The 25,647-nt window shown below is 37.1% G+C and overlaps 1 protein-coding gene and 1 long non-coding RNA gene across 2 annotated transcripts in view; one reads left to right on the forward strand and one right to left on the reverse strand.

Moving 5' to 3' along the window:
• Nucleotides 1-22,782, forward strand: part of TWISTNB (TWIST neighbor) — a 35,804-nt gene extending 13,022 nt beyond the window's left edge. Inside the window, exons 3-4 of the mRNA XM_032483881.1 lie at nt 13,913-14,121; nt 15,368-22,782. Coding sequence (XP_032339772.1) covers nt 13,913-14,121; nt 15,368-15,773 — 615 coding nt within the window. The 3' untranslated portion in view covers nt 15,774-22,782. The remainder of the gene's footprint in view (nt 1-13,912; nt 14,122-15,367) is intronic.
• Nucleotides 12,964-13,981, reverse strand: LOC116664934. Its single transcript, XR_004321483.1, has 3 exons — nt 13,860-13,981; nt 13,537-13,669; nt 12,964-13,119 (listed from the first exon to the last, which is right to left on the reverse strand). It is a non-coding gene; the product is annotated as an uncharacterized LOC116664934 (long non-coding RNA).
• Nucleotides 22,783-25,647: the final 2,865 nt, after the last annotated feature.

A 25,647-nucleotide genomic window follows, 5' to 3' on the forward strand; every position in this document is an offset into this window, starting at 1 on the left:
CGTATAGTCATCTTTTCTCTCATTTCTAGTTGACTTCTCATTTCATATCATTGTAGTCAGAAAAGATGGTTGAAATAATTTCTGCTCTCTTCAATTAGTTGAGGCTTGTTTTTTGTCCTACTGTGGTGGTCTATCCTAGAGAATGTACCATGTACACTTAAAAGACTGTATATACTGGTTTTTATGAATGTAACATCCTCAAAATATCAAATCTAACTGGTATCATTTAGAATCTCTGATGCCTTATTGATTTACTGTTTGGAAGATCTGTCCATTGATGTAAAATGTTAAAGTCTCCTAGTATTCCTATCAATTTCTTCCTTTATGTCAGTATTTGTTATATGAATTTACATGCTTCTATATTGAGTACACTATACTCTTTCTTGTATTAATCTTTTTATCATTATATAATGTCCTTCTTTATCTGTCTTTATATCTTTTGTTTTAAAATCTGTTATGTCTGATATGAGTATTGCTACCCCTGCTTTCTTGACATTTCTGTTTGAATGTCACTTTCCGTCTGTGTCTTTCACAACTGGGTCTCTTGTAGGCAACAATATTGTTGGCACTTGTTTTATCATTCACTCTGCTACTGTACATCTTTTGATTGGAGCGTTTAGTCCATTGACATTTAAGGTAATTATTGACAAATGTGTATTTATTACCATTTTAAACTTTGTTACCAGTTGACTTTCTGTTTCTTCTTTGTTGTTTTCTTTTTCTTTCTCTTTTTCCTTTTGTGGTTTGTTGGCTTTCTTTTATATTGTGCTGGAGTTCTCTTTTTTGTTTTTATGCATCTATTGTATGGATTTGATTTGCAGTTACACTGGTTTTCAAGTATGTTCACCATTACTATACCTACTTGCTTTAGAGTGGTAGTCAGACAAGCTCAAAATAATCTACATTTTTTTACTCCCCTCTATATTTTATATTTTGATGTCCTCTTACATTCTCATGTTTATGCTTTTGCTATTCATTGTAGTTATTGTTCCTTTCACAAAATTTTTTTGATTTTGACTTTTTTAATCTATGCATTGGCTTTTTTTTAAGTGATAAACTTTCCAATTGTCCTTTCTCTGATAAATTTCTTATCTTTCCTTCCATTGTTCATGATAATCTTGCTGAGTAGAGTATCTTAGGTTGCCAGATTTTCCCTTTCAGAACTTTGAATATATCTTTCCAGTCCCTGCTTGGCTGCAACATATCTGTAGATACATTAGCTGATAGCCTTATTAGGGTTCCCTCTGACTCTTTTTATCTTGCTGCCTTTAGTATCTACTTTTTTAATCTTTAACTTTTGCCGTTTTAGTTACAATTTGTCTTGGTGTGGGTCTTTTGGGTTCGTCTTGTTTGAAACACACTATGCTTCTTCTTCATGGATATCTGAGTCCTTTAGGTTTCAGAAGTTTTCTGCCATAATTTCTTCAAATATATTTTTGATCCCCATCTTTCCTTATTCTCCTTCTGAGATCCCTGTTATGGGTTGGCTCAGTTTATTTTATCCCATAGGTCTTGTATATTGCTTTCTTTTATTGGTATTTTTTTGGTATATATATATTTTTATTGAAGTATATCCAGTTTACAATGTTGTGTCAGTTTCTGGTGTATAGAATAATGCTTCAGTCATAGATGAACATACATTTATTTGTTTTCATATTTTTTTCACCATAAATTACTACAAGATACTGAATATAGTTCCCTGTGCTATACAGTATAAACTTGTTTATCTATTTTATATATATTAGTATCTGCAAATCTCAAACTCCCAATTTATCCTTTCCCATCCCCTTCCCTCCCTGATAACCATAAGTTTGTTTTCTATGTCTGTGAGTCTGTTTCTGTTTTGTAAATAAGTTTGTTTGTCTTTTTTTTTTTTTTTTTTTTTTTTTTTAGATTCCACATATAAATGGTATCATACAGTATTTTTCTTTCTCTTTCTGGATTACTTCACTTAGAATAAAGATCTCCATGTCCATCTATGTTGCTACAAATGGCATTTTATTTTTTATGGCTAAATAGTATTCTATTGTGTAAATATACCACAGCTTCTTTATCCCTTCATCTGTCAATAGATATTTAGTTTGTTTCCATGTCTTGGCTATTGTACATAGTGCTGCTCTGAACACTGGGGTGCATGTGTCTTTTTAAATTAAGGCTCCATCTGGATATATATCCTGGAGTGGGATTGCTGGATCGTATGGTAAGTCTACTTTTAGTCTTCTGAGGAATCTCCATACTGTTTTCCATAACAGCTCCACCAAACTACATTCCCACCAACAGTGTAGGAGGGCTCCCTTTTCTCCACAGCCTCTCCAGCATTTTTGTTTTTGGACTTTTGAGTCATGGCCATTCTAAATGGTGTGAGGTGATACCTCATTGTAGTTTTGACTTGGATTTCTTTTATAATTAGCAATATAGAGCATTTTTTTCATGTGCCTATTGGCCATTTGTATGTCTTCACTGGAGAATTACGTAGGTCTTCTACCCATTTTTGGATTGGGTTGTTTGGTTTTTTGCTATTAATTTGTATGAACTGTTTATATATTTTGGAAATTAAGCCCTTGTCAGTCTGATCTTTTGCAAATATTTTCTCCTATTCTGTAGGTTGTCTTTTTGTATTGCTTACTGTTTCCTTTGCTGTGCAAAAGCTTATAAGTTTAATGAGGTCCCACTTGTTTATTTTTCCTTTTAATTCTGTTGCCTGGGTAGACTGCCTTGGTGAACATTGCTGAGATTTATGTCATAATGTTTTGCCTGTGTTTTCTTTTTTTTTTTTCTGCTTTTTTTTTAAACATTTTTTATTGATTTATAATCATTTTACAGTGTTGTGTCAAATTCCAGTGTTCAGCACAATTTTTCAGTCATACATGGACATATACACACTCATTGTCACATTTTTTTCTCTGTGATCTACCATAACGTTTTGTGTATATTTCCCTGTGCTATACAGTATAATCTTGTTTATCTATTCTACAATTTTGAAATCCCAGTCTATCCCTTCCCACCCTCCGCCCCCCCGGCAACTACAAGTCTGTGTTCTCTGTCTATGAGTCTATTTCTGTTCTGTATTTATGCTTTGGGTTTTTTTGTTTTTCGTTTTTTGGTTTTTTTTTTTTTTTTAAGATTTCACATATGAGCGATCTCATATGGTATTTTTCTTTCTCTTTCCGGCTTACTTGAATTAGAATGACATTCTCCAGGAGCATCCATGTTGCTGCAAATGGCGTTATGTTGTTGGTTTATATGGCTGAGCAGTATTCCATTGTATGAATATACCACATCTTCTTTATCCAGTCATCTGTTGATGGACATTTAGGCTGTTTCCATGTCTTGGCTATTGTAAATAATGCTGCTATGAACATTGGGGTGCAGGTGTCATCCTGAAGTAGGGTTCCTTCTGGATATAAGCCCAGGAGTGGGATTCCTGGGTCATATGGTAAGTCTATTCTAGTCTCTTGAGGAATCTCCATACTGTTTTCCACAGTGGCTGTACCAAACTGCATTCCCACCAGCAGTGTAGGAGGGTTCCCTTTTCTCCACAGCCTCTCCAGCATTTGTCATTTGCGGACTTTTGAGTGATGACCATTCTGACTGGTGTGAGGTGATACCTCATTGTAGTTTTGATTTGCATTTCTCTGATAATTAGTGATATTGAGCATTTTTTCATGTGCCTTTTGATCATTTGTATGTCTTCCTTGGAAAATTGCTTGTTTTTGTCTTCTGCCCATTTTTGGATTGGGCTGTTTATTTTCTTCTTATTGAGTCATATGAGCTGCTTATATATTCTGGGGATCAAGCCTTTGTTGGTTTCATTTGCAAAAATTTTTTCCCATTCCGTAGGTTGCCTTTTTGTTTTACTTATGGTTTCCTTTGCTGTGTAGAAGCTTGTAAGTTTCATTAGGTCCCATTTATTTATTCTTGCTTTTATTTCTTCTAGGAGAAAATGTTTCAGATGTATGTCAGATAATGTTTTGCCTATACTTTCCTCCAGGAGGTTTATTGTATCTTGTCTTATGTTTAAGTCTTTGATCAACTTTGAGTTGATTTTTGTGTATGGTATAAGGGAGTGTTCTAGCTTCATTGTTTTACATGCTGCTGTCCAGTTTTCCCAACACCATTTGCTGAAAAGACTGTCTTTATTCCATTGTATATTCTTGCCTTCTTTGTCGAAGATTAGTTGACCAAAAGTTTGTGGGTTCATTTCTGGGCTCTCTATTCTGTTCCATTGGTCTATATGTCTGTTTTTGTACCAATGCCATGCTATCTTGATGACTGTAGCTCTATAGTATTGTCTGAAGTCTTGGAGAGTTATTCCTCCAGCCTCTTTCTTTCTCTTCAGTAATGCTTTGGCAATTCTAGGTCTTTGATGGTTCCATATAAATTTTATTATGATTTGTTCTAGTTCTGTGAAATATGTCCTGGGTAATTTGATAGGGATTGCATTAAATCTGTAGATTGCCTTGGGCGGTGTGACCATTTTAATATTGATTCTTCCAATCCAAGAGCATGGGATATCTTTCCATTTTTTTAAGTCTTCTTTAATTTCCTTCACCAATGGTTTATAGTTATCTGTGTATAATTCTTTCACGTCCTTGGTTATATTTATTCCCAGATATTTTATTACTTTGGGTGTTATTTTAAAGGGGATTCTTTCTTTACTTTCTTTTTCTGTTGATTCATCGTTAGTGTAAAGAAATGCAACTGATTTTTGAACGTTAATCTTGTAACCTGATACCTTGCTGAATTCTTCGATCAGCTCTAGTAGTTTTTGTGTGGACCTTTTAGGGTTTTCTATATATAGTAACATGTCGTCGGCATATAGTGACACTTTTACCTCTTGTTTTCCAATTTGGATCCCTTTTATTTCTCTCTCTTACCTTATCGCTGTGGCTAGGACTTCCAGGACTATGTTGAATAGGAGTGTTGATAGTGGGCATCCTTGTCTTCTCCCAGATTTTAGTGGGAAGCTTTTGAGTTTTTCACTATTGAGTACTATGCTGGCTGTAGGTTTGTCATATATAGCTTTTATGATGTTGAGATATGTTCCCCCATACCCACTTTGGTGAGAGTTTTTATCATAAATGGGTGTTGAATTTTATCAAATGCTTTTTCTGCATCGATTGAGATGATCATGTGGTTTTTGTCCTTCCTCTTGTTGATGTGATGTATTACATTGATTTTGCGTATGTTGAACCACCTTTGTGTTCCTGGGATGAACCCCACTTGGTCATGATGTATAATCTTTTTTATGTGTTGTTGGATTCTATTTGCTAAAATTTTGGTGAGGATTTTGGCGTCTATGTTCATCAGTGATATTGGCCTATAATTATCTTCTTTGGTAGTGTCTTTGCCTGGTTTTGGTATCAGGGTGATGGTGGCTTCATAGAATGAGTTTGGGAGTATTCCCTCCTTTTCAATAGTCTGGAAGAGTTTGAGGAGGACTGGTATGAGTTCTTCTCTGTATGTTTGGTAGAATTCCCCATTGAAGCTATCTGGTCCTGGACTTTTATTTGTAGGGAGATTTTTTATTGCTAATTCAATTTCTTTTCTAGTGATCGGTTAGTTCAAGTGGTCAGTTTCTTCTTGATTCAGTCTTGGTGGACAGTATGTTTCCAGAAACTTGTCCAACTCCTCTAGGTTATCCAGTTTGGTTCCATATAGTTTTTCGTAATATTCTTGTATGATATTCTGTATTTCTATTTTATTTGTTGTAATTTCTCCATTTTCCTTTCTTATTTTGCTAATTTGTGCTTTCTCTTCTTTCTTCTTTGTGAGTTTGGCCAGAGGTTTGTCGATTTTACTTACTTTTTCAAAAAACCAGCTTTTGGTTTGGCTGATTTTTTTCTATTGTCTTGTTAACCTCTATTGTATTTATTTCCTCCCTAATCTTTATAATTTCCTTTCTTCTGCTGCCTTTTGGGGCTTTCTGTTCTTCTTTTTCTAATTCATTCAGCTGATGGGTTAAATTGTTTATTTGAGATTCTTTTTTGAGGAAGGCCTGAATCGCTGTAAACTTCCCTCTTAGCACTGCCTTTGCTGTGTCCCATAGATTTTGAATGGTTGTGCTTCTTTCATTGTTATTTGTCTCAAGGTATTTTTTAATTTCAGCTTTGATTTCCTCATTGATCCATTGTTTTTTCAATAACATATTGTTTAATCTCCATGCTTTCCTTTTTTTCTCCTTTGTTTCTCTGTTGTTGATTTCTAGTTTCATGGCATTGTGGTCAGTAAAGATGCTTGAGATAATTTGTCTTCTTAAAATTGTTGAGGTTTCTTTTGTGCCCAAGTACATGATCAATCCTGGAAACTGTTCCATGTGCACTTGAAAAGAATGTATATCCTATTTTTGGGGGGTGTAATGCACTGAAAATATCCACCAAATCTAATTTTTCTATTGTATTTAATTTATCTGTTGCCTTATTTATTTTCTGTCTGGAAGATCTGTCTAGTGATGTTTATGTGGTGGTAAAATCTCCAGCTATGATTGTATTCCCATCAATATCCCCCTTTATTTCTGTTAGTAATTGTTCTATGTACTTAGGTGCTCCTATATTGGGTGCATATATATTAACAAGTGTAAGATCCTCATCTTGTATCACTCCTTTAGTCATTATAAAATGTCCTTCTTCATGGCCTTTGTTTTAAAGTCTATTTTGTCTGAAATCAGTACTGCAACACCTGCTTTTTTGGCTTTTCCATTTGCATGGAATATCCTTTTCCATCCTTTCACTCTCAGTCTATATGTGTCCTTCTCCCTAAAGTGGGTCTCTTGTATGCAGCATATTGAAGGTTCTTGCTTTATTATCCAGTCTGCCACTCTGTGTCTTTTGACTGGAGCATTTAGTCCATTAACATTTACAGTAATTAATGATAGATGTGTGTTTATTGCCATTTTGAACTTATCTTTGCAGTTGAATTGGTATTTCCTCTTTGTTCCTTTCTTCTTCCTTTTGTGGTTTGGTAATTTTCCTTTGTAGTATCATGGATTTTATTTAATTTTTGTGACTCCCTGTTAAGTTTTTGGCTTGTGGTTACCCTTTTTTATAAATCTATTAGCCCATTACTATAACTGTTTTTATTAAACTGATAGTAACATGATTTCAAACCCATCCTACCATTAAAAAAATTTAAAAAAGAAAGAAAAAAATATATTCTAATTTCCCTGCCTCCCTCTCCCACTCTCAGTGATTTGTATGTCTTTTATAATTTTGTGTTTATTTTATTTGTAATTCATGAGTTATCACCTTTCCAGTTGTGAGTTTCTCATTTCTGTAGCATCCTGCTGCTTTTGTATTTAGAGTAGACCTTTCAATATTTCTTTTAGCAGCTTTTTCTTGTCTGTGAAGCTCTTTCTCTCTCCTTCTATCCTAAAGGATAGCCTTGCTGGATAAAGTTTCCTAGGCTGCATCTTTTTTTCATTCAGGACTTTGAATATACCTTGCCACTCCCTTCTGGCCTGTAGTGTTTATGTAGAGAAATCAGCTGAGAGCCTTATGGGGGTTCCCTTGTAACTTACTCTTTGCTTTTTTCTTGCTGCCTTTAGAATCATTTCTTTATCCTTGACTCTGGCCATCTTGATTATGATGTGTCTTGGTGTGGGTCTGTTTGGGTTCTTCCTGTTTGGGACCCTCTGAGCTTCCTGTACTTGGATATCTGATTCCTTCTTTAAGTTTGGGAAGTTTTCAGTCATGATTTCTTCAAAAACCTTTTCAATCCCCTTTGATCTTTCTTCTCCTTCTGGGACCCCTATTATGCGAAGATTGGCACACTTTATATTATCCCATAGTTCCCTTATGCTATTTTTATTTGTTTTTGTTTATCTTGTAGCTCTTCTGATTGGGTGCTTTCTATTGTCCTGTCTTCTAGGTCACTGATTCGTTCCCTGCATTATCTAGTCAGCTTTGCACAGCTTTTAGATCATCCCTCATCTCAGTCAATGAATTTACCCATTCTACTTGTCTCTTCTTTATAGCTTCAGTTTCATCTTTGACATATTTTATATCTCTAAACTATCTCTTTTAGTTCCTTCAGCACTTTGATCACTCCTTTTTTGAAATCTTGATCTTGAGTAGGCTATCGATGTCTATTTCATTGATCGTTCTTTCAAGGGATTTCTCTTGTTCTTTTAATTGGGAGTGGTTTCTCTGCTTATTCATCTTGCTCATACCTCTCTGGCACTGTGGTTTATGGAGTATCAGTTGTCTATTGTGGTCCTTAAGGAGTTTATCTATCTAATGCCTATGTAGGAATAAGATTTAGGAAAAAAAAAGAAAAGAGAAAGAATTTTAAAAGAAGGGAGAAAAAAAGGTTTGAAAACAGTGTATAATGAATAATAGAAGAGCAAGTTGAAGCAGAATAGCAATCGGGTTGAGACGTCCTTTTAAAACCTTTTAAAAAAGGAGAAAAGATGTATTTGAAACCTGTGTATAATCAATAACAGGACATCAAAACCCAAGAGAAATAAAAATGAAGAAGTAAAAATTAAGAGGGTAATAGAAAATAGAACAGGTAAAAACATTTAAAAAAAGAAAAAGGGTTGGGGTCGGTGTTCTCCTGGAGACTGTGTGCTTTTAATGTGCAGTCTTTCTGTCTTCGTCCTGTTTTGGAAGCTCAGCTTGCTGTTTCCAGAGGCCCTCCACTGGCGCCCTCCTCTGTGCTGCTCCAGAGCCTGTCGGCAAGCAGATCGCGCCCCCTCCCAACACTGGGTCAGGTGCAGCTCTCCTTTGCTGTGGGCAGGCGGGTCACTGCCACTCGCAATGCCGCAATCATATGTTGCAAACTGGCCACGTGGGAGGCTGGGTCGCACCCCATCCCAGCACTGTGGTCAGGGGTTGTGTTCCTGCCTGAAAGGCGGGGGGCCGCCCTCCGTCTCCAGCGCCGGTCGCTCTGCTGCTCTGTGCCGCTGGGCACTCTGCCTCGGGTTGGCACTTCGCAGGTGGGCTCGATGAAGGGAGAGAACAGCCTTGTCCCTGCTCCTTGTTTGTCTTGGCGGAGCAAGTTCTCTGAGGGACCAGGATGGAAGGATCCTGTCTGCCTCGGGCTGTAGACAAGTCTCCGTCTGGACTTTGAGGCTGCTAAGTCCTTAGGTGCGGATGCAGGTTTCGCCCCCGCCCCCGCCTGGGTGCTAAGCACCGGAGGACGATGGCAGCTGTGCCTGAGCCCCGCCTCTCTTCCCCCAGAACTTCCCGACGGTTTTCAGAGATGGGGGTGTGCACCCTTCCCCCCAGGGCACATCAACCGTGTTTTATGGAGGGCCCAGGTTGTTCTGCCCTGTGCACCCACAGCCACGGCACACAGCCCCCTGCAGTCCCCCGGGGCTGCCTCAGTGCAGCCGCCCCCGTCCTCCACCCGGCTTGGGCAGCCTGGCCCTGCCCCCAGCTGCCGGCCCTCATCTCGGGCTGGGTGTTGCGGGTACCCTCTGTGCCCGTTTAACTTAGTTCTGGTCAAGGGCTGCTCTGTACAGATCCGAGCCTCAGAGGCTCCCCCTCCATCCCGCTGGCCTCTCAGTTGGAAAGGGGAGACCCAGCAAGCGAGCGCCAGTCCTCTTTTGCCGCTCCCTCCCCGCGGGACCCGTCCGCTCTGCTTTGCCTTTTGTTCTTTGTTTTTTCCTTTTCTCCTACCAGATTTTTGGCATCTTTATCTTTTGAAGAGGGCGATGTTCTGTCGGAGTTTGCAGGTGCTCTGGTTGGCTGAGTGGGTCTGTGGATGTGAGTATTGGTGCATTTGTGGGAGAGGGTGAGCTACAAGCGTCCTTTTACTCCGCCATCTTCTCTTTTCCCCTACTCCCTGTAGTTTCTAGTTCTTATTACAGTGATTTTCATTTCTACCAATAGTTTTTCTTAATTTCTTTAATATTTTCCTTGCGTCTTTTGAATTTGGGAACTAGTAGAATGGAGAGATGTTTTATTAATTGTTCTTTCCGAGATTTCTCGTTCTTTTAATTGGGAGTGGTTCCTCTGCTTCTTCGTTTTACTTTATTTCTTGGACTCTATGGATTCAGGAGAAACATCTATTCTGGTCTTGAAGGGCTTTTTTATGTAGGAGTGTCCCTGTGTAGCCTGTGTGAGTCTAACATTTTTGTGCAAAGGCTGTTTTTATTACGGATCTTGCCACATCTTTCTTCAGTGTGCTGGGAGTTATCTCCTAGATGGGCGTGTGATTGGTATTGCAGTGACCAGAGCCTGTACCAGGTGTTGAGAGGGGTCTCCTCTGCTCTGTGGTTGTCACAGCCCAGCTGGGGGGCAGGGTCTCCTCCCCAGTTGTTGGAGTAGAAGCCTCCAAGTCTGTTTCTGAGCTGCCAGTGTGAGGTTGAAGGGAGCACTTCCTCCAGGAATGGAGCCAGTGAGTATTCCTGTGCATTGAGTGCACAGTGCAGTGAGTACAGGGACTCTGCACCAGAAAGTGCACTCTGGTGTTGCCTGACACCTGTTTTGTGCATTCACAAAGTACACTGTTGTTGGCCTTGACCTCGGCCCTACCTCTGCTGTGGGAATGCTGGCAGTCAGCCCAGATCTCTCTCTGTTGTTGTGTTCAAAAAGTCCCGGTTGTGGCTCAGACCACACTGCAGCCCATTCAGGCTGTCACATGCCACCAACAACAGTCTTCTCACCAGGGCTGTCCTCTGAAGCCCAAGTTCCAGCACCCAGCCCCTGCACACACCAGCAGATGCGTGACTCAGGCTGGGGAGTGTAAGGAGGTGGCCAGGACTCTTTGCTGGTCATTCTCTGTTCTGCCTGCTGCAAGCTAGTTGCTACATTCTTTGAGGCTCTGAAGCTCCCTTTCTGTCCTGGCTGATCTTCCAGCCTTGAAGGGAGCTCCCAGGGTGAGGAAATTTCCTCTTTCACAGCTTCCTCCAAGGCACACAGGTCTAGTTCCAATTCCTTTTCTTGTTTGTTTTTTCCTTTTGTCCAACCTGGTTACATGGTGATCTTTCTTGTAGCTTTGGTTGTATGAGTTCTTCTGCTAACATCAGTAGGTGGTATTCTGTGAGTTTTTCCACATGTAGATATATTTTTGATGTATCTGTGGCATGAGATGAGCTGTGTCCTACTGTCTTGATCTCTCCCTCTCATTTCATAATTTTCTTGCTCTAGTTGTGGCCTTTTCTTTTTCACCAGAGAACTTCCTTTAACATTTGTTGTAAAGCTGATTGGGTGTTGCTAATTAAATTATTTTAGCGTTTGCTTGTCTGTAAAGCTTTTGATTTCTACGTCAAATATGAGTAAGAGCCTTGCTGAATAGAGTTCTTGGTTGTAGGCTTTTCCTTTTCATCACTTTCATCATAAACGTGCACAGAAATAACATTCAAATTGTTTAGGAAGTGTGAAATGAAAACTTAAATTATTCCTTTTACTCTACTCCTTTAATAAGATCCAGTCTTCAAATACATTTGAGCAATTTTTTTTAATTTGTATTTAATTAACACGATACAATCTTCATACAATAAAATGAGATTTAATCTACATGCAGCAAAATGCAGAGATTATGGTATGCAGTTCAGTGAATTTTGGCAAGTGCATATACATACACCATTCTGTCTTAGAAGTGATCCTCATGTCTTTTCCTGGTCAATCCTCTCTCTATGCTAGGTACAACCATTATTACGATTTCAATATCATAAATTAAATTTGCTCGTTCTGTAATTCTGTGGTAGTGCAGTTTTTCATTATACACTGTTAAAATCTGGCCCCTTTTACTTAGCGTATTTTTGAGTTCCATACATGGTATTATGTATATTGGTAATTTTTGCCTTTTAATTGTTGGTCGTATTCATTTCTATGAATATATTACGGTTTGATTATCCATCTTCATCAGTGGACATTTTGGTTGTTTCTTATCAGGAACTATTATGAATAAAGCTCTTGTGAACATATATTTTCATTTCTCCTAAGTGAAAACTAGAAGCAGTATTGCTAGGTCACAAGGTAAATGTGTGTTTAACTTTGTGGAAAACTGTTAGCTAATTTCTCTTTTTAACACTTAACAAGTTGCTCTGCATCTTTGCCAACATCTGGTGTACCAGTCTTTTGATTTTACTGATGGGCATATAGTTGTTTTTCATTATGGTTCTAATTTGTATTTTTCTCATTAGTCCTTTTTCCTGTGTTTCAGTCAGAAGGGCCTGTTCAAGTAGTTTGTCCCCTTTTAACTGGGTGTGTTGTTATTGAAGTATAGTAATTCTTTTTACAGTTACAATACAAATCCTTTTCAGTTAAATGTATTGTCAATATTTTTTTCCCAGTCTGTATCTTTTAATGGTATCATTGGATAAACAGCAGCTTTTAATTTTGATGCAGTCCAGTGTGTCATATTGTACTTCTGTAGTTATTGCTTACTGGATCCTAAGAAACTTGTGTACCCCTCAGTTTTTAAGATACTCTTTTTTAAAATTCTAGAATTTTTGTAGTTCTACCTTTCTGTTTAGGTCTGTGATCAATCTTAGTTTTTTGTGTGAGGTAGGCCCTTGAGATCCATTTTCTTGTCCATATTCATTGTTGTAAACCCATACTTTGAAAAGACTTTTCCCACTATGTTTTTAATTGCTGAAGTTTATCTTTGTGACAATTTTAGACATATAGAAAAATTAAGTGGAAAGTAGTGTTTTTATATACTTCTTCACTTCCCCACAAAAAATAACACACATATACTGTTTTTCCAGTTATTGACACATACATACAAATGTACATTTGTTACAGTTGAGCCAATATTGATACATTGTTTATAGTTTAGAGTTTACTCTTTGCACAGTCTGTGGGTTTTAACGTATAAAGACATGTATCCAACATTACAGTATCCTATGGAAAAATTGGTCACTGCTCTAAAAATCCTGTGTTCTACCTATTCATCACTTCCTCCCTTCCCTGGAAACCATGGCAACTACTGTGTTTTTGTTTTTTGTCTCCATAGTTTTATCTTTTCCAGAATGTCATATATTGAAATCATACAGTATGTAACCTTTTCAGATTGTTTTCTTTCCCTTAGCAATATGTTTTTAAGGTTCTTCCATATCTTTTCATGGCTTGGTAGCTTGTTTATTTTTATTGGTGAATAATATTCCATTGTATAGATATACCAGGTTGTTCAGACCATCCAGCAGATAACGTTGGAGACTCCAGATTCCTGATAATGACAAAGAAGTTTTAGTCTGTCACATGTAGGAGTTGCTGACATTAAACAGCATTGTATACATGCTAGTATTATTTATAGTTCTATAATTCAAAATATGTGATTTAAAAAAATTTTTCAGATTTTCATTGAAGGGGAAGAATGGAAAACTAAGGTTCTTGGAAATTTTCATTTTAAACTTAACACCATGTAACACATACTTACACTTTAGTTTTAAAGCTTCTAATAATGTTGTAGTTTAGTCAAAATAACCATGCTCAAGATTTACATATAAAGGTAAGCTGTCCTTTAATAGGACTGCTTCCATTATGCTAAGTTTAATTATTAAAGAATGCTCTTTAAGTGTTGAAATTCAGACTTTATAGGAAAAAAAAAAGTGGATCCTAGTTACAAAAAGCGTATGCTTCTTACCTTGAGGTCTCTTCACATGTAGGTCATATCAGAGTATTTGCTCCTTGGTTTCAATATGGTTATAGAGTAACCCCCTTCCCAGGGAATCCTCCAGTGGCTGCTAAGGTAGGGGTTTTGGGTTTTCTTTTTTTAGCTAGGGAGAGGGAATAAGGTAGTTGTTTATCCAGTTAGGCAATTGATATGCAATTCTTATTTAATAAAGTTTGAGGTTTTTAAAATCTTAGTATTCTTAAAGTGATGTTTTAATGGTAGGTTTTGAGATAAACTTTTTCTAAAGTAAATTATTTCATTATTTTGATATTTTCTCTTTGAGTTTGATTCACCTTTTAACTCTGGATCTCTTCTTGATGAAACATTCTTTTTTCCTTCTTCTCAGGGTACAGTTAATAAAGTATCTTCCAGCCACATTGGCTGTTTGGTACATGGGTGCTTCAATGCCTCCATCCCTAAACCTGAGCAGATGGCACCTGAGCAGTGGCAGACTCTGGAGATAAACGTGGGTGATGAACTTGAATTCGAAGTATTTCGTTTAGATTCAGACGCTGCTGGAGTATTCTGCATTCGGGGAAAACTAAGTATCACTTGGTCAGTTCCTAAACACATTACTACCATTTTGATAATCATTTTTACTTAATTCTGAATTTAGGGAACATAAGTCCCTCTTTTAGAAATAATTTTATTAGTCCATTTGTACTTCAAACTATAAAGTCAGTGTAAGTAGGAATCGCCTAAGTGTAATAATGACAGTGCATTAAATACTCTAAAGCTCTACATTTAGCTAACTGCTGTGTATTTTAATAACTTTCTTCTTCTGAGTATTGTTTATTTTTTAGAAAGTTGATCCCTGAGCTTGAAACTAACAGCTGAGTCATTTTGCATAACTATTAGTCTGCTTTTATTTTTATACAGTTGAAACAAAAACAATTTGGTCACTGTCACTGGACCAGGCAGATCATTTAATTTCTGTATTTTTCTGGTCTGAAATTCTTCTAAGAATTTCTGATCTTAAGCCTAGATTCATGGGAGCCAAGTTTAATGGCAGGGTAGGAAAAAAACTCTTGGAGTACTTCCTGTGTTAAAAACTTTTTCCAGATTCTGCCTTGTTAAGTAACAAGAGTATGGGTTAAAGTTCTAGAGCAACTGTCCAGTAGAACTTTCTGTGATGATAGAAATGTGCCATATTTGTGAAATATAGTAGCCTCACTATGGTGCAATTAAAATGAACTGAATTTTTAAAGTTATCTTACTGAAATTACTTAAATTTAAATAGTTACACATGGCTAGTACTACTGTATCGGACTGCGCTTCTATAGAGAGAGGGCTCCTACATTGATCCTTGTTTTTATTTTAGTGATACAAAATAATTAACTTTGAACTAATACTGCTTCAGCATTGGTTAAGAACAATGTACTGTTACTTAAAACAAGAATTAAGATAGTAGACAAGGAACGCCATTACTTTGATAATAACCAGAAGTATATTTTTCTCTATCGAATGTTAGTGGTTTGACTAATAAGCCTGGGTGTGGTGATCTTTGGTTCAGAAAACACTGAACATTAAACTAAAATTTAGAAGCCATACTTTGACAAAATTTATGTCATTTTTGTGTGTAACAGAGGGAGAAGTACTTGGGAAACAAAAAGTTCAACATTTCCAAGACATTTCAGTGTGCTGAGGGCTAATAGGGTAGAATATTTGAAGCTTATGAGTTATATTATCTTGTACCACTGTCATTATTTAGAAAATTACTAGCACATTGGAATATTCATGATCTTATTTTTTTTAATTTTTGCTTAATGTTCTGCAAATTGTTTAAATTGTTAATTCATAGTTTACAAACCAAGCGCTGTGCAGTTTCTGAAGAAGTAACAGGAACTGGCACTGAAGAAGCTGTTGAAAAACCTCCAAAGAAGAAAAAGAAAAAGAAGAAAGACCCAGAACCATATGAAGTGGAAGGTGGTACCACAGAGCTAGCAGATTTTGCAGATGTTACCATGAAGGAGACAGACATGCAGATGAATAACAATGTGAATGGCCTCCTGGAGGAAAAGCCAAAGAAGAAAAAGAAAAAGAAAAAGCACCAGGAAGATCAGGACCAGGACCCTCTTTTCCAAGGCAGTGACTCCAGTGGTTACCAAAGCGACCGTAAAAAGAAAAAAAAGAAAAGAAAGCACAGTGAGGAGGCTGAATTTACACCACTTTTGGAACATGTACCTAAGAAGAAAAGGGAAAAGTAATTTTCTCTAGTGCATTTTAAATATGATTTGGTTTTTAAAAGAGTGATTTACATACAATAGATGACTAAATGTTTAAATTATATGAAATGTTTTATATTCCAGTAGTTTGCAAAACAGGAAACATTTGATTAGGAGTTGAGTTTTTGGTGCTAAAATTATAAAACTGATCATTTGGGAAATACCAGTATTAAAAGTACCATTTTATTGTATACAGAATAAAAGGGCAAGAGCTCTTTCATTCTTCCAGTGTATACATTTTAAGTAAAATGATTTCTAAGTCAGGCTCAAGGCTAGCAGGACTTGATCATACGTATTTTGAACCTGGGTTTTTGTGTTTTTAAACAGGTTTAGCATTTAGTTGTGGTATTACATGCCTGTTTTATTTTACTTTAAAATTCAAGGCGTTTACCAGTTTTAGGATTTCTTTTTTCATGGCTGCTACAGTAGTTCTCTTGTGGAACTTAGAATGGTTTGCCAGAGGGTTTCTGAAGTTTCCAGAGCTTATAAGAACCTTGCCACTACTGACTGTGGTAGGAAACAATATTCACTATTTTTTCCTTCTAGGTGCATGTGTTTTCCTTTTTCTCTAGGAGGTTGATGGAGAGGCTGTTCTCTTACACTTGTTCATTTGTGCCTCATCCACTCTGCTTTTGTTGTGTTGGAGGAGGAGAGTCTGACGAAGACAGGAAAAGTATGATACTTACTAGTGGAGAATTTCCCAATTTTTAATAATTGAGTTAAGCTACTAGAAACTGTTAAGAGGAAACAGCTGTTCACTGCTTTCAGTAAGAAAATGTGGAATATATCTTAACTATTGGAAAACAATGAAATGACAAGCTGGCTCAGGCTGATATTCAATGCGAGGTCGTGTTCATCCATTTAACAGGTATTCGATTAACTACTATGTGTAAACACATTCTACTAAGGTCCAGGGTATAATGGAAAACAAGGTACAGGTCGTTCCTTCCCTAATGGAATGTCATTGGAGAAACAGATTGCACAAACAGAATATAAGTAAAAAAATTAGTAATTACAGTAAGTGCTATAAAGAAAAAAATTATCTACTTACTGTTAGTTGTGTTAGAATCTGTAAACAGATGAATGAATATTCCATGTGGCATCCATTTTTATTGCCATTTATCTAGTATCAGACATAGTACTGGTCTTAAATTCTTCTAGTAGTATATCTTGATGCACATCTATGATGACAGAATATAGAATTTGGAGAGTGGCTGTCAGTCACAGTGTCTGTTTACAAGCAGATATACAAGACAGTAGACATGTGCAGGCCAGTTGGTCTTTACATATAATTTAGTTTCATTTGTCTATGTAGCCCTTGAAATGTGGCTAAGTCCAAATTGAGATATGGTATCAGTATAAAATACATATCAGACTGAAGATGTACAAAGAATGAATGTAAAAATATCTCAATTTTTGTATATTGGTGAGAGAATATTTTTGGCATAGTGGGGTAAATAAAATGTTAAAAATTAATTCAGCTTTTTTTTTTCCTGTTTTTTTTTTTTTTCCCTTCAAGTTTCGTATGAGGCCCACATTGTCTTTTGGACAGCACTGGTTTAAAGGAAGGATGACTTGAAAAAGATTTTAGAACAAGCTATATTATATTCTCAGAGTTTAAGATAGTGCCATAACCAGAAAATGTTTTATAAAAATTTAAAATTTGAATAATTATAATCACATCTGACTTATGAAAAATTAATTTTCGTGAAACAGTTCTAAATCTCTCCTGGTAAATACCGAGGAAGCTTTCAAATTAATGCTCTTCTTGGAAAAATACATTGCAGTTCAGCAAAATAAGCAAATTCCCACATGTTACTTGTATTTTGCTTCAGTTGCTGCTTCTGTCAGTCATACTGTATTTTAAAATAATTTGCATCTTTGAAGAAAGAAGCATGCTGAACTTGAAACTAGATTTATTCATGGTTTTTCATAATGTCAGTAGCTTTGAAAAGGCAGATCTGGTCTTTTGCCTTGCCTAGAATACAGTGACTTGTTTTTACCTAGTACAGAAACTTCTAATGATGTATCTTCCATATATTTTTCAACACATTTCTCACATGCTGTGCTAATCTAGGTTTTTCCTTTACTATCTCAGAATTTGCTCATTAAAATCCTCTAGCCTAAACCCCTTCTCTTCAGTTCATATTATTCATCAACTTTGCAAAGCACCTCATTAATCATTGGAAATAAACTGATGTTTGGAATGTTTTTTGTTTTCAAAGCAGTTAAAGTTTTGTCTGTGAGATACACAGCAGAGTGTAACTCAGTGGTAAGTATGAAAGGTGTGAACCAAGTGTGGAAACAGTTGAGTAATGCCAGTTCTGCACGCTGAGGCAGGGAGTAATGCTTGAGCTGGTTGTTGGACCAGCAGCATTCTGATGTATGGAGAAGGGCAGGAGGCGTGGCATTCCAGGGGGAGAGCTAGCAGAGGCCTGAGAAGTATCTAATGCAGAAAACCTCACTCTACCTTCTACATAAGGTTTTCCAGGCTAACGTGGGCTATGTATGGTTTGTAATCATAATTGTTTTTAGTCGATTTTTTCTTACAGCACTCTGCATTACTATTTCCAGCTGTTGACCTGTTTAAGCAGCTTGTCTCTTGATCAACTTTATCTTGACCAAATGATGTTACCTTGATGGCTGAGATTCTGCCTTAATGTACACTATTTAGCAATGGGCCCTTTGTACAGCATCAACAGTTACTTATAAATTGATGAAATGAAAAGCACACTTTAAATGGTATCACTTTGCCTCTGATATGATACTTAACTCTTTCACACATCTCATAAATGCATTAAGTGCTTTGTCTATACATGATGTGGTTTTCAATACTTTTATTCCATCATGATGTCACTGATAGCTTAGATGGAAATGGTAGAAATTGAGTTACTTACTTTTTTATACATTCAGCACGAGGATCATCTTTGGACATTTCTCTCCTAAAAAAGACATTTTGTGTTACAAAATTAATACATATTCATTATTGTAAAAGTTCAAGAGTATCTCCCTACCCTCCCACTGATCTAACTTCCTCATCCCTTCTCCTTGAAACCCACCCCCAGGGGTGATTCTACATTCCAGAAATAACTACTGTCAATTCTGTGTGTAGTTACTGTTGTTTTTAAAGGGATTTTAAAACATTTTGAAACATAAAGGGAATCAAACTATTCACTCTTTGGACCTACTTTCATTTGGTATAGATTACTTCCATATTAATATATAGAAGTGTACATATTTTTGATGTCTGCAGAATTTTAGTGTATAATTTGTTTTATTTCCTAATCGTGAATGCTTAGGTTGTTTATATATTTTCCTTCTTATTAAACATACACATTGAGCATACATGTACATACCTCATTATTTGACTGATACAGTCCTAGAAATGCAACTGCTGTATAAAAGGGAATAAATAATTTTGCTTTTTGATATAGATTGTCTGATTATCTTCCAGGAAAGTGGTACTAGTTTACAATCCTATCAGCAGCGTATGGTTGACAACTTTGCAACATGGAGAATTACCAATTACTTTAATGTTTGACTGATAGGTGAAAATGCTATTACACTGTAATTTATTTGGTTACTAGTGTGAACCAGTTTTGTATGTTTATTGTCTATGCATTTGTTTTAATTTCTCTTCATGTCCTTTGATCATTCTTAGGGAATTTTTTTTGTTACTCTTTTTTTCATGGAGCTTTCTACGTATTAAGGATGATAATGCTTTTTTTCTATTCATGTTCAGTTTTTTTAATTTGTCATTTATATTTTATCATCTGCTGTTCAGAAATGTTTATTTTTGTTATCAGTTATCTCTTTTAAGTGTTCTTATAAAGGCACTTCTGTCCCAAGATTATAAGATAAAACTACTGGAAGAAAATAAGATTATTACTTTTCTTTACATATAAAATTTTAATTTACCTGGAATTGATATGTGACTTTAGAAATTTTTTTCCCTAAATTGATATTCATATGTCCCCAAGTTATTAATTAATCCATATTTTCTGGATGTGAAGATGTAAAGACCTATCTTAGCCTACACTACACTGCAATACTAGAAATGGTCCTGTTTCTCTTGTGGTATGCTTATGTATTCTGGTACAGGACCACACTGTTATTACCCTAATGTGGTAGGCAGAATTCTTAGATGGCCCCTGAGATTTCCCACCCTAATTCTCTTAACTGAAGAGGACAGATTTTACCTCCATGATTATTATATTAGATGGCACAGCAGGTTTTTAGAAAGAGGTGGCGCTAAACTTAACCATATGAACCCTTTAAAGAGCTTTAAATGCCCTTTAGTCTTCTTTAGCTCGTGGCAAAAGCAGTAAGATATTTGAAGTATGAGAAGGATCTGACTGGAGGGAGAGTCTCCTTTACTGAAGATGAAGGGTGATGTGGCAAAGGAGCAGCCGAGAGTGACCCCTGGCCAGCAACCAGCAGGGAAACAGGGACCTCAGTCCTGCATACACAAGAAACTCAGTTCTGCCTATGGCCTTGGAGGCAAATTTTCCCCTGGATAGTCTAGATTCAGCCAGCTTACACCTTAATTTCATGCTTGGAAAATCCTGAGCACAAAACCCACACAGATCTGGCAGACTTCTGACCAACAGAGCTGTAAACTACTGAATAGATGTTTGAAGCCACTAAGTTTTCTATGGCTATTTAACCAGTTATCACACACTAATACACATAGCTTTGTAGTAAATTTTGATATCTGGTTAAAATCATCCTTATTGTACACTAACAACGTGATTGACTCATCTTGCATATAGTCTTCTGGATAAACTTAAAGGTCAGTTTTGTGAAGCTAGAAAAAGAAGCTTTGGGAGATTTTGAAGAAATTGCTCTAGACTAAGAAATTAAAGGACAGTGAGTTCTGTAAAGCACTTAGTTTTCCTAGTCAATAAACATGTTAGGTCTTCATTTATTCAAGTCTGTTACATTCTTCAGTAGCACTAAATTTTGTCTGTTAAGATACTACATTCCCTAAATAGTAATGACTGACAAAAAAGTGATTTTATATACTAACCTACATGGCCAGATATGCCAGAGTTTTGTCTATTTTATTGGCCTCTTCAAATCACCACTGGTTTTATTTATCAGGTTTGCCAATTTTTGTTTTGTTCCTTAATTCCTACTCTTCACTAAATTTTGTTTTACTTTTTCTTCACTTGTATTTTGGTTTACTTTTTCTCTCCTTGGCTTAAACCAAGATCTTAGTTCTCATTTAATTTTTAAAGCTCTCATTGTTTAATTGAAGAATTTGACCCTAAAATCTTCCTCTGATCCCAGTCTTGTATGTATCCTAAAGGATACATATGTAATGTTCTCATTGTTTCTGACGTCTAGATATCTCTGAATTCTTTGATCTAAGATTTATTTAGATTAGTAGTGCTAAAATTTCTAAGATGTTTCATTGTTGATGTTTATTGCTAACTTTTAATTGTTGTTAGTTTTTAGCTGTTTTGTGCATTGTGGTCTTCAAAAGTAAGCTCAGATTTCCACTTTGGGAAACTGAGAAGACTTTGGTCATATTTAAAAACTATTCCTTAGTCATTCAAAAAGAATATTTCTTTTTAAAAATATACAAATCACTGTTTTAAAATACTGTACCGTGACAAAAAATTGAAAAATAATGAATAACTCTGCATACCTTCTGACTCCTTTGGGCATTCCTCCTGGGTAATTCATGAAAAATTCACTTAATGTTCAACTCAGTGTCACTGGCTCTTCTTACTAAAAAAGATGCTCACCTCCTCCGACAAACACATCAGAAATACATTAGCATGTGGAACAATTCTCACAGAATACTGAACACTGGCAGAAGATCTCATATAACGAAAGCTGCAAGAAAGAACACCTCATAACTAGACAGGACAAAAGAAAAATAAAGGAATCGAGACTGGACCTGAGCCCCTGGGAAGGAGCTGTCAAAGAAAGGTTCCCTCGTGCTGGCAACCCCATTCACTGGCTGGGAGATGATCCAGGACAGAAAGGGAGCTTCAAAGCCTCAGAGGAGAATGCAGCAACTGGCTTGTGGCAGGTAAAAGAGACCAGCTCAGAGAGTCCTGGCCACCTTGCTGGTGAGTGCAGGGGCTGGGTGGCGAAGCTTAGGCTTTAGCGGACAGACCTGGGGAGAGGGCTCCTGTTGGCTGTGTGGAGGTAGCCTGAAGGGGCTGGAGTGGTCCTGGCTGCAGCTGGGGTTGTGCGCAGGATGGTGCTTGGATCTGCTGTTGAAGCCCCATTTGTGTAACACAGGCAGAAAGGGAAGTGTGGGACCCGCCACAGCAGCCTCATTCTTGTCATGCTTATAGCAGACACTCTGCTCTGCCGGTGCAAGCACTGGGAGCATGCAAGCCCCAGTCTCTTACACACCTTGGGAGGCAGGGCTGAAGTCGGAGCTGATCTCAGGGTGCATATTACTTTGGAAGTTGAACTGAAATCTGAGCCATGTTCCTGCAAATTGTGTGACTTTGGCAGCATCTTTGTAAGCTCAGCACCCGTAGGACATCTAAGCAGATTATTAGTGCTCCCGAGGCTGGGGCAGGTCCAGCACTGGCAGCTGTGGACATTGTGGGTGCCTGCACAAGAGATGCGGCCAGGGTCTGGGTTGCTTCCATAGCTCCCACGTGTGTGACTGGTGGGTCCTGGTGCTTGACTTTGATGGCTCTGTGCTTGTGGGCCTATGCTGGGAGCTTTGTGAACATAGCACCTGATGGACATCTGGGCTGACTGCCTGCATTCCTACAGCTAAAATGGGGGCAAGGGCAGGGTCAACAACAGGGTACTTTGAACACGCATGACAGGTGACATCACAGAGTGGACTTCCCGATGCACAGCTCCTGCAGAGGAACACTCAGCAGCTCCTCTCCAGGCAGAACTACCCCAGTCCTGACAACCTCACAATAGAGCTCACCAATGGACTTTGGGGCTTGTATTCCAGCAACTGGGGAACAGACCCTGCCCCCAACAGTGACAACCAGAGAGAAAAGAAGAGGACCCACTCAACATCCAGTGCAGAATCTGGTCACCACAACACCACTCACACTCCCATCAAGGGAATAATAGCCAGCACACACTCAGGAGAGATGAGGCAGGCATCCATACTAAAAACAGACCTTGCACCAAAAATATTGGACTTGGAGCCTACACAGGGACACTTCCACATAAAAACAGCTCTTCAAGACCACAGTAGATAAATTTCTCTGACCCTAAGAATTTAGGAGAAAGTTAAGTAAAATGAAGACACAGAGACACCACTCCCAAATACAAGAACAAGTGAAACCCTTGGGAAGAACAGTGAAAACGGACCTCTGCAGTCTACCAGATCCCAAGTTCAAAAAGCAGGTCATGAAGATACTGAAGAAAGTTAAAAAGTCTATCAATAGAAATGCAGATCACTGTAATAAGAACTAGAACCTATAAAGAGAAGCAATTTAGATAGAGAACACCCATTTACTGAGACCACAGCCAAGCTAAAGGTAATAAATAGCAATCTAAATAATGTGAAAGAATGAATAAATGATTTAGAAGATGGAATAATGGAAATAAAACAGAACAGGGGACAGATTTTTTAAAAAGCAATATATGAAGCCCATGGACCAACATAAACCAAGCCAACCTTACACATAAAAAAGGAATCATATATATATATATATATATATACACACACAGGATGTATAGAGGGTCTCAAACAAGATAAACCCAAATAGACCTACACTAAGACATTAATTAAAATAGCAAAAGTTAAACAGGATACTAAAGGCAGCAAGAAAAAAAAAAGACTTAAGTCACAAGGGAACCCCCATAAGGCTATCAGCTGCTCTACAGAACTATTGCAGGCCAGGAGAGGGGGCAAGGTGATTCAACATCCTAGAAGGGAAAAACTGGCCACATAGGATACTCTACCCAGCAAGATTATCATGAACAATAGGAGAGAGAAAGAATTTCTCAGACAAGCAAAGAAAAGAATACAGCAATAGTAAACCCATCCTAAAAGAAATAATGAAAGGTTTTCTCCAAAAAGAAAAGAAGCAAGAAATCTATAGGAAAGAGGAAATGACAAGTTGGAAAGTAAATCACTTAAATAAGACAGTACATAGATTAAAAAAGGAAAATCAAAAAAATTTTTTGAAAGCAATGATAACTACAATGAACAACAAAAGCTTAAACATGAAGATGTAAGAGAAGACATCAAATCAAAGTGTGGGGGAGGGGAACTTTAAAATGTAGAATTTTCTTTTTTTTTAGATAGAGTAATGGGTGAACATACTTGAAAAACAGGGTAACCACAAAAAACATTAAATAGATTCACAAAAAAGAAAAAGAATTCCAGCACCACACAAAACAAAACCATCGAACCACAAAAGGAAAAGGAAAGGAACGAAGAAGAAACAAAGTCAACTGGTAAGGTTTAATCTTATGGTTACTGGGGGAAAGGGAGTGGGAAGGGATAAATTTGGGAGTTTGAGATTTGCAAATACTAACCACTATATATAAAAAAAAAAAAATTTCTGTTCAACTAACTATATTCAATATCTTGTAAAAACTTTTTAAAATTTTACTTAATTTATAATAGGTATGTACCAGATTTCAAAGTGAATGAATGTATTAACTGTAATGCTTTTGCTAAGACACCCATCTTGATCCTATTTTAAAGCAACAGAAATACCTTTAGAAGGATGTCCTTCAGGGAGTCAGCTTTCCCTGTCCTTCCCCTCTTTTGGGCCCTCTGCGGGTTGCTTCACAACCTGCTATCTAGCCCTGCCTCTTCTAGAGTCTCCTACTGCTTGTTCACTGAGCCTTCTCCCTCAGCCATTTAACTCTTACTTATTCCTTTAAAAAGCCTTTAGTTGGCGCCCAAAAAGGTTCAGTTCCAAAGTTTTATGGGTTTTTAAAAGATAACATTTACGTTATACTGAAAATTGTAAAGTGTTTCCACATATATGATCTCATTTGATTGTCACAGAAATCTTAAATACCCCCTTCTTAGCTAAGGACACTGGGACATTGAGAGTAAGTCTAAGGGCATCCCTGACTCTGGATGTTGACTGTTCTTCCTCTTACCTATCCAGTATCCAATTATCCTTGCAGCATGTGGAGAACCCTCCATCTTATAAGGTAAGCCTGCACATTCCTAGCCTCTGTTTCAGAGTGCACACTTTTTGTCTGGCTTTTTTCACCCAGCATAATTATTTTGAGATTTAGCTTGCTGCAAGTATCACTAGATAGTTCCTTTTTATTGCTAAATAATACTCTACTGTATAGACAGACAACAATTCATCTATTCATCTGCTGATGGGCATCTAAGCCGCTTCCAGATTTTGGCTATTACAAGTAAAGCTGCTATGAAGATTTTGGTACAAGTCTTTATATGGACATATATTTCATTTTCTCTGAGTACACACCTAGGGTGGAATGGCTGGATAATACGGTAGGTAATGTTTAGCTTAAGAAACTTCTAAGAATTTTCCAAAGTAATTGTACCATTTTACATTCCTGCCAGCAAGATTCTCTGCAATATTCGGTATAAGTCTTCTTAAATGTTTGCCTTTCTAATAGGTATTCAATGATATCTCATTGTGGTTTAATTTGTACTTCCCTAATGACTAATGATGCTGAACATCTTTTCATGTGCATATTTACCATCCGGATATATTCTTTGCTAAAGTATCTGTCCACATCTTCTGCCCATTTCTATTGAGTTGTTTGCTTTCCTATCATTGAGTTTTGAGAGCTCTTTACATATTCAGGATATAAATATTTTCACTTTTTTTTTCCAGCTTGTGGCTTGCCATTTTAATCTCTTAAGAATTTTTTAAAAATCAGAAGTTATTAATTTTGATGAAGTTCACCT

Source organism: Camelus ferus, chromosome 7, assembly GCF_009834535.1.
Source record: "Camelus ferus isolate YT-003-E chromosome 7, BCGSAC_Cfer_1.0, whole genome shotgun sequence".
NCBI lineage: Eukaryota > Metazoa > Chordata > Mammalia > Artiodactyla > Camelidae > Camelus > Camelus ferus.